This window comes from Quercus suber, unplaced genomic scaffold (genome assembly GCF_002906115.3).
Source record: "Quercus suber isolate HL8 unplaced genomic scaffold, Cork oak 2.0 scaffold_189, whole genome shotgun sequence".
NCBI classification, from domain to species: Eukaryota; Viridiplantae; Streptophyta; class Magnoliopsida; order Fagales; family Fagaceae; genus Quercus; species Quercus suber.
The window spans coordinates 866641-876709 of record NW_027069647.1 but is presented as its reverse complement, the minus strand read 5'-3'; the positions used below and the strand labels follow the sequence as shown (position 1 = coordinate 876709).

General features: G+C 35.6%; 1 protein-coding gene across 1 annotated transcript; it reads right to left on the bottom strand.

Annotated features, from left to right (window-relative positions):
• Positions 1-8763: 8763 nt before the first annotated feature.
• LOC111988388 (F-box/LRR-repeat protein At3g26922) lies at positions 8764-9816 on the bottom strand. The gene has a single exon (XM_024020176.1). It carries the CDS (start codon positions 9814-9816, stop codon positions 8764-8766), a length of 1053 nt encoding a protein of 350 aa, XP_023875944.1.
• Positions 9817-10069: the final 253 nt, after the last annotated feature.

The following is a 10069-nucleotide window of genomic DNA, read 5'->3' as shown; positions in this document are numbered from 1 at the left end:
TTCCACCTACGAGAAATGGCTCCGTTTCCTTTTAATCAAACACGTGGTTAGTTAGTCTTCAACAACATTGTTTTCCACAGTTGCCGTTGGAACAATGTCTTTTTTTCAACCTCTTCAATTCTGTAGCTTGGGCTTTCACCCCCCACCAAACGAAAGGGGAATCTTCACATGAGTTCCAGTAAGCTAATGAAACTAAGGAGATGGAAAGCCTTCAATAAAGATATTAGCAAGCTGATCATGGGAAGAAATAAACTTCACTTGCAAATCACGTTTGAGAAACCTTTCACAGACAAACTGGTAGTCCACCTCAATGTGCTTTGTGGAAGACAAGATTCAAAGCTATAGCCAAGGCACTAACATTAATACACCACATGAGAGGTGGTTATGAAAGGAAAATGCCCAAATCTCGAAGAAGCATGAAAATCCAACACAATTCAGCTGCTGAAGAGGCCAATGTCTGTATTCAGCCTTAGTAGTCAGTAGAGGACCTTGAAACAGTAGCCTTCTTTTTAGTTGACTAGGCAATAGGACAATTACCAAAGAAAACAACAATGCCAGTGATGGATTTGTGATCCATTAGATTTCCAGCCCAATCAGCATCGCTATAAGTAGATAAGGAATGATTGCCAGGGGTGAAGGCAAGACCATAATGAAGAGTGCCCTGAAGATACCTCAAAATACGTTTAGCATCTTGAAGATGATTCTGAGTAGGAGTACTCATATACTAACATGCATGCTGAACTGCAAATGAAAGATCTAGTCTGGTAAATGTGAGATATTGAAGTGCCCCTACGAGAGTTCTATAAGAAATTGGATCAAATAAGAGAGGGCTATAATTGGGAAGAAGATGCTGATTTGGAGAGTAAGGAGTCTTACAGGGCTTACAATCTGTCATAGCAAACTTAGCCAGCAAATCAGAGGCATACTTAGTTTGATGAACAAACAAACCAGTAAGGGTATAGTCAATTTGTAGCCTAAGGAAGGAATTAAGCAGACCAAGGTCTTTGAGATCAAACTCAGAACTGAGCTGAGTAATAAGAGAGGCAGTGAAGGCAGCATTATTCCCTGTGATAATAATATCATCCACATAGAGTAACAGGAAAACCAGATGAGAACCATGCCTGTAAATGAATAAATTTCCATCTGCCCTTGAAGTTGAGAAACCAATATGAAATAACTGAGTAGTAAACCTCTCAAACCAGGCCCTAGGTGCTTGTTTGAGACCATAAAGAGCCTTATGAAGTAAATAGACATGTTTAGGAAATTTAGGATCAACATAACCCTGAGGCTGCACCATATATACCTTTTCCTTCAGAATCCCATGCAAAATGGCATTACTAACATCCAGTTGCCTCAATTCCCAATGATTGTTCATAGCTAAAGCCAAAAGCAACCTTACAGTAGCATGTTTAACAATTGGACTAAAAGTTTCGTTATAGTCTAAGCCAAATTGTTGAAGAAATCCTCTAGCAACTAGTCTAGCTTTGCACCTAGAAATAGTCCTATCACTGTTTCTTTTTAACTTGTACACCCATATACAAGTAACAACATTTTTATTAGTAGGAAGAGGCACTAAAGACCATATTTTCTGTTTCTACAGAGATTAGAACTCAAAATCCATGGCAGCCACCCATTGAGGGTGTTTAGTAGCAATAGCAAATGATGGAGGTTCTGTCACAATATACTATGAATCTACAATGTTTTAGGCTTATATATACCATGCTTTGATCTTGTAACCATTGGATGATTATTGTGAGTGATATGAATAGTAGAATTAGAAACAACAGGAGGACTAGAAATAGAGGTAGGTGTAGGAAGAGAAGGAACATCAGATGGAGAGGTAGTGAGAAGTGATGGTAAAAAGGAAGTGGTAAGATCTAGAGGAGGTGAAGGAGATGAAGAATTATCTACAGAATTAGAGACATCAGGCATCTCAGAAATGAGAGGAGAGGATTTAGAAAACCAATGTGAGAAATCGGATGTGAATGGTATGTTAGGATCAGTATATAAAGAAGAATTAGCAAATGGAAAAAGGGATTCATTGAATAAAGCATAGCAAGCAATATAGATTTTATTAGAGGTGGGATCAAGACAAATGAAACCTTTAGATAGAGGAGGATATCCAAGAAAAATGCATTCTTGTGACTTGGGTTGTAATTTATTCTTATTATAAGGTCTTAGATATGGATAACAAGCACAACCAAAGGTTCTAAGGGCTTGAAGAGGTGGTGGTCTAGAATAAAGAGATTCCCAAGGAGACTTGAAGTTTAACACAGAGGATGGTAAACGATTGATGAGATATACAACAGTGGAAAAGGCATAGACTAGACGTTATAAGGCAGATGGGACTCATATAGGAGGGAAAGACCAGTTTCAACTAAATTTTTGTGTTTTCTTTCAAAAACACCATTCTATTGAGGTGTATGAGGACAGGAGGTCTGATGAAGAATGCCATTTGAGGAACAAAAAGCTTGAAAAGAAGTATTGTTATATTTAGAACCATTATCTGTTCTAAGAACCTTGATTTTGGTAGAATATTGGTTCTCAACAAGAGCTTTAAAATGCTTGAAAAGAAAATAAAACTTCATTTTTATGTTTCAACATAAAGAACCAAGTAAATCTAGTGCAATCATCAACAAAAATGACATAATAGTTGAAACCAAGAACATTAGTTAGAGAAGCACGACCCTAAACATCGCTATGAACAATGTCAAGAATAGAATTGGAAACAACAGAAGTTTTATTCAAAGAGTATCTGTGCATTTTAGCACTTATACAATATTCACATAAAGAGCAAATGTCATCAATTTGAGACAAGGAAACAGATTTTATTACATGCTTAAGAGCAAAAAACAGAAGCTTAGAACTAGGATGTCCAAGTTTGTGATGCCAAAGCAGAAGTCGATAAGATTTTGTAGAAGTGAAAGCAGATACATTGGAACTAAGATTCTACTATTTTTAAGCTTAGTGTCCGTTTACAGTTTATTTAGCTATTTGCTAAACTTTTTGCTGAAAGTGTGCTAAATTATATTTGTACTTTGAAAAAATTTGAAAATGTGAAAAATAATGCAGGAAAAAATGAGGTTTTAAAAAGCTGTACACAAAAACTAAAAGCTAAAATTTGAAATTGATGCCAAATAGACTCTTTCCCGCAATGTATTTCGTGGCATAGATTTTTGGATAAACCCAAAAATATTTAACTTTTTAGATAAACTAAATAAGGAGTAATAATAATAATAATAATAATAAAATGTAATAAAGGTAAATTTTCAAAACATTACGATTCATTGTATTTAAATCATCTCTAATTTCTACTCATTTTGTCGCACTTGTTCTATACTTCTACATGGTAGACTGTAGGTGAAGTAGAAAAAATAGTGAGTTTATTAGAAAGTGATAAACAATCAATCACAATCTATTATAGTTGGATAATTTTGACAAAGTGTGTATCAAAATAGATTTTATCAATGCAGAAAAACAGATTCGATTATTGTGAAATTTGAACATGAAAAAACATACAGATTTGGATTTTCAATTATTGTGAAATTTAAACATGAAAAAACATTCAGATTTGACGTTTAAAGTTAGAAAACACGATTTCACTAGGTGTTTTACGAGAAAACAGTGAATAATTTTTTTAAATAGTGAATAGAAAATAATTTACGCAGAAAAGAGAGTGAACAATTTTTTAAATAATGCTGAACAGAAACTAATTTTATGCAGAATGCTATAAATAGTTTATACAGAAAACAATGAACAATTTTTATGAGAAAACAGTGAACATGGTGTGTAGAAAGCAAATTTTATTAATGTAGAAACAGATTTTATCAATGCAAAAAAAAGATGATCTGTACATCTAATTTAATTAATTTTCCATTAAGTTTACTCAATTTGGTATGCTCTTCAATTTTCATTTGAATTTTCACGATTTTACACACTTAACGAATTCAAAATTTTCAACATATTCGTACTATCTGTACCTCTAATGTACACAATTTTTCCTTGAGTTTTCACAGTTTTGTACATTCAATGAATTCAAATTTTTAAACAAATTCATACGATCTATACATCTAACATACATACTTTTCCTTTGAATTTTCATTATTTTGTACTTTCAACGAAATCGAATTTCTCAACAAGTCTAGACTATCTGTACATCTTATGTACACATTCACGATTTGCTACGTTCATTGATTTTCCATTGATTTTTCTTGAATTTCTACTTTCAACTAATTCGAATTTTTCAAGGCATTTACCATTAGGTGATTTATACGAATCAACAAAAACCATTTAAGTGCAATAACTGCGCCAATGCTAGAAATAGTTAATGCAGAAAACAGTAAACAATTTTTATGACAAAATAGTGAACAGTTTTAATTAATACAAAAAACAGATTTTATGAATGCAGTAAGCAAATTTGAATATACAGTAAATATGATGTGCAGAGAGAAAATTTCATAAATGTAGAAACAGATTTTATCAATGCAGAAAAATATATTCGATTATTGTGAAATTCAAACATGAAAAAGCATTCAGATTTGGTGTTTAAATTTAGAAAACACGATTTCACTAGGTGTTTTATGAGAAAACAGTGAACAATTTTTTAAATAGTGAACAGAAAATAATTTATGCAAAAAAGAGAGTGAACAATTTCTTAAATAATGCTAAATAGAAAATAATTTTATGTAAAATCGTAGAAATAGTTTATACAGAAAATAGTGAACAATTTTTATGAGAAAACAATGAACAATTTTAATCAATGTAGAAATTAAATTCATATTCCGAAATTAAAATCTCTATATCTTACAATGCTTCTATTTAAATAAATAAAAACATAGAAAAGCTACTTATTTGTATCTTTCTGTTTATTTGTCAATTATCCTCAAGCAAAAAAAAAAAAAAAAATTTACACAGTACTCGAGTTTGGTAAACTCGAGTACTGTAGAAAAAAAAATTTTATGTATTTTTTTTTATAAAAGGTACTCGAGCCTGGTATTCTCGAGTACTGTGTTGCATGGTACTCGACTTTACCAAGCTCGAGTACCACTTTATTTTTTTTAATCGCCAATTTCCAGCTCAGCAGCCACGGTGGAACTATAAAATAGGATACTCGAGTTCACCAAAGTCGAGTACTAGAAAAAGTGGTAGATTGCTATTTATTTCCAAAACAGTAGTTTTTTGCTAAAAATTTCAAAAAATTGTGGTATTTGGCCATTTTGGCCTGAAAATGACCCCAAAAATGCTGACTCCAACTTCTTTGGAATTAGATCGATATTAGTGATCTTTGTAGGCTTCTATAAAATGGTCTTTTTTACATGTCCCATGTGCACTCCTGTGTTAACAATATCCATTCTAAAATTAAACAATATTCCGAGGCATATATCAAGTACTGAAATTGAATCAGATAAAGCATCACAATGATAAACCATTACATACTCCATCCTACCGAAGCATGGTTCTGACTTGACAGCTTTTAAGTAATGCCTCCAACACTTCATATGACAATCACCGCAGCATTTTGGCTCTTCTTCTCTGATAACTAGTGTCTCAGATAAGAACTACAACGCACAATACATAAAATGATGAGAAAAACAGAAATAACACTGAGCAAAACAGTTAGACGGTCCCAAGTAAAAAATTTCTCAATTATACATTTAAAGCCCTTGTCTCCTCGCTAAGAAGTTTTTACACACATTTACGAATTCCTTGCTTTCTGAATCTGCACGTATCAACAGAACTTTTGCATGGCAACTCCATAATAAGCCATCTAAAAGAGCTGTATAGTCTTGCATTATAGGAACATTTCCCAACTCCAAATGCTCAACAGTTGCAATGGGAGAAATTGGTAGATCTTTACTTAACTCCTCGGGAGTAAAGGAAATCTGACTAAGAAAGCAAAAACGTAAACTTTAGCATCTTGAACTCATTCACGAAATAAATTTTGTATAAATGCTGTATCACAAACTTGAACAAGAAGGCACAACCTGTATTTTTAAAGACTAATAGAGTGATAGACATTTAAGGAAAAAAAAATTGATTGAGAAAAAAGGAAAAAAAAATAGACAAGCACATGTATATGATATGTACACAATTTCAATTTGCTAACGTGTAATAGATTATGAGCTTTAAACCCACTTTATTTACTTATATAATACACATACTTATATTGCATACTCTATCTCTTATATAAATGCACTCATATATATTTTATTAATTGTGAAGTACAATACTATTCATTTAACATTTCTATCACAATTCATATAGACTGTTAGAGATATATATTAGACATATTAGCCCAATGTAATAGGCCCAAGCCCATTCCTACTTGTACTAGTAGTCTAGGGTTTAGTCGCCTATATATACTCATGTTAGGGTTCATTGTAACACAGGTTATTGTACTACACTCTCATATAATAAAGATGTAGCCCTTAAGGGATTCCTCCGTGGATGTAGGCCGTCAAGGCTGAACCACGTAACCCTCGTGTTCTCAGTGTTCCTATTCTATGCTTCCTCTTTCGCATCCACTCTAGCATACACAACATGATATATAACACATTGCGTTTGATAATATTCTCCATTTAACACATCAATATACAGACTATTCAGTCATTCTCTCTCACCTTATATTGTCAACATGGTATCAGAGCCAAACTTCGTTCTTGGCATCAAACAAACATCTCTACACAGCAAAGAAGATTCTCACGTGCATACCACCATCTGAAGTCACACATGTTTGTCTGCTGGATCCAGACTCCACAGCATCTCGCAGCCACCATGGCTCTGTGCTGTGTCAAAATCTAACAACCAAGCAAGCCGCGATTCACCTTACAGATCTGTGCAAATCAAGCCTTCGCCTGAAGAAACCAACACCACAGACGTGTCCCACGACCTCCCGCGACGAAAACCCAGAAATCCGGTCACCCAAAGCCTTGCCACGCGCCTCCACGCGCCGCAGGTAGCTCCGGAACCTCCCCACGCACCGCCACGATTTCCTCTTTTGTAGCTCATTTATTGGTCACACGTGCTGCCCTATCAGCCATGTCGACCACCGATCTGACTACAGAAGAAATCTGGCTTTCAACCGCTGGTGCACGCGCCTCCACGCGCCGCATGGGATTCTGGCTTGTCATTCACGCGCCGGTGAACTTATCACGCTCCTTCACGCGCCGAAAGACCATTGATGATGTCATCTGGCGTCATCAGCCATGCAAGCACGTCCACGTCAGCGACACGTCATAGGATAACGTCAGCGGCTCTGCTGCTCGATCCGTGACCCGACCCGGAAACCCGGAACCGACCCGGACCAGTATCCGTTGACTTTGATTTGGACAGTTGACTTTGACTTTTTGCGTTGACCTTTGACCAAAAGTCAAAATTTCTGAAAGGGCCTATCTTGCTCAGTTTTTTGTGTAGATTCCAATTTTGGACTCCGTTTCTTCATTTGAAACTCCAAATTTGGTCAATTGGCACATTCTTCATTGCAGTTTCTTCAAAGGCATTCTTCAAGGCATCTCCAAGTGATCTTCTCATGCTTATCCAACCTCAAGTCTTCATCAAGCTTCCGCCTTGAGTTTGAGGGAGGGTGTTAGAGATATATATTAGACATATTAGCCCAATGTAATAGGCCCAAGCCCATTCCTGCTTGTACTAGTAGTCTAGGGTTTAGTCGCCTATATATACTCATGTTAGGGTTCATTGTAACACAGGTTATTGTCCTACACTCTCATATAATAAAGATGTAGCCCTTAAGGGATTCCTCCGTGGATGTAGGCCGTCAAGGCTGAACCACGTAACCCTCGTGTTCTCAGTGTTCCTATTCTATGCTTCCTTTTTCGCATCCACTCTAGCATACACAACATGATATATAACACATTGCGTTTGATAATATTCTCCATTTAACATTTAATATGGTATCAGAGCTAATATTCAACATGGTATCAAAGCTAATATTCAACATAGACATAAGATTAATCTGCTTGCACTACTCAAAACTAAGATTAAATGGTATGCTTGTTTCATTTTGTAAGTCAAGATAGGAAACAGGTTTCTATTAATTGATCAAGGCAGAAAAGTATATAATTAACCTGTAAACACTCACTAAAAAAAATACCCGTATATAAAGTAAGAAAATAGAACTGGTTTATTGGAATCATGGAATTAGACTATGTGCTTAATATCATCACTATATGAACATCAAAATGGAAAAAAGAAAAAAGAACTGGCACTGGAATCATGGAATAGATTATGCACATAATATCGTCACTATATGAATATTGAAAATGGAAAAACAAAATAAGAAATTAGACTTCAATATATTTTTGTACTTACCGTGCAATTAGGGATAAACGACAACGTCAAAGTTTGGTGCTCCATAAAATTTCGAAGATATTTTCTGAGTGTTAAAAATCTGAAAGTGTCTAGATGACTGTCTAGCCGAAGTGTATTTTCAATTTTTAATAGAAAACAAGAAGTGATGGAAAATGAGGACGGTATTGCACTGCAATTATATTCAAAGGTGTGAGGGATTTCACAATTCGCTCCAATACCAATGGGCTTGGTCTGCGATCGAATGCTATAAAAGATTTGTGCCCCCTCATCCTTCACCAATTGGTGGTTGGATGGATTGGTAAGGCACACGGTCGGACAAGTGGTATCAGAGCCAAGGTCATAGGTTCGAGTCGTTGGAGCCGCATTGTGAGGGAGGGATTGTGAGGGATTTCACAATTCGCTCCAATACCAATGGGCTTGGTCTGCGATCGAATGCTATAAAAGATTCCGACAAAAGGAATGAAGATTTGCACAATCAACCTGAAGCATAGGCAACTGTTTATTAGGAGATAACAAACTTAAACTCTTAAGTCTATCACTGGAAATTTTAAGTTCGGGGTCGTAGAATTGCAAGTCCAAGGTCTCAAGTAGGGGAAACTTAAAATTAAGGTCCTCAAACAATTTAGAAGTTTCGAACATTGATATTTTCAGTTTCTTTACATTGTTGCAAGCAAACGAATCTGAGTCCAATCGTCCAGGATCACCCCTACAGTATAGTTCTTCAAGATTAGGAGCTTCAATCTTAATCTTTTTGACTCCATATAATTTAGCCTTCTTAAGCTTGGGAGCATAATTTATGTGAACACGTTTCGCTTTCACGCAACAATTCGATTGAGTGAATTCCTCAAGCAAAGGGCAGCAACGTAGGATCTTTGTTATTGTCAAATAATCAACGTCAACTCTCTCTAGAGTCAGCTTTCGCAAATAAATAGACCTAATCATATCGTCACCAAAATAGTTTCCCAACACATTACAACCCTTCAACGTTAATTCGGCTAAAGATTCAACAAAACAGGTTGTCTTAGGCAAAACATACCTTCCCACTTTGTTCATGCTAGTCAACTCAAGGTATAGTGATTCCATGAGATTTCTAGTAGCCAATTCAATCCAGTTATCAATACAGGAGGCATATTTGTGATGACAAAGGGTCATCCTCAACCTAAACTGTTGGACAATTTGGATTGTTGTCTTGTGCTCACGGAGTGGAAACAAATCATCATCAACAGACCTAACAAATTTCTCGATTTTCTTCTCAAAGTGAGCTGGGCTATTATCATAATACGTTCCATCACAGAATGTGAAATCATACCTGGGCAGTGAGTTCCATACTTGTTTCCATGACTTGGACAAAACAGTGGTACGAGCAGCATCTTTATGGGGCATGAGGAAGAGGATGCGGTGTATAATATGTTCTGGTAATTGGGATATGCGATCCAAAGCATCAACACCATCTAGATTTCTTCTCTTCTGCTTCCTTTCAAACACCATCTTCTCAAAGATGAATAATTATATCTCGGTCGCGGCAGCTTTGCTTTGTTGAGTTGAGTTGAGTTAAGTTGTGATGGTTGCGGCGGCGATTCAGGGTTTTGATGTATAAGGAGTGAAGTAATAGTCGCAGATGTCTGCCAACAAGCAAAACCTAGTTTATAAAGTGACTTTTCTTTACTCCTATATACAGTATATGCAATAGGCTTCCGAGTTCCAATGTTATTCAATAATTAGCATAGGGAAAGGAAATAAT

Bases quoted from the DNA above. Each gene is read 5' to 3' on its own strand.
- LOC111988388 (XM_024020176.1), bottom strand. From the start codon at position 9,816: ATGGTGTTTGAAAGGAAGCAGAAGAGAAGAAATCTAGATGGTGTTGAT.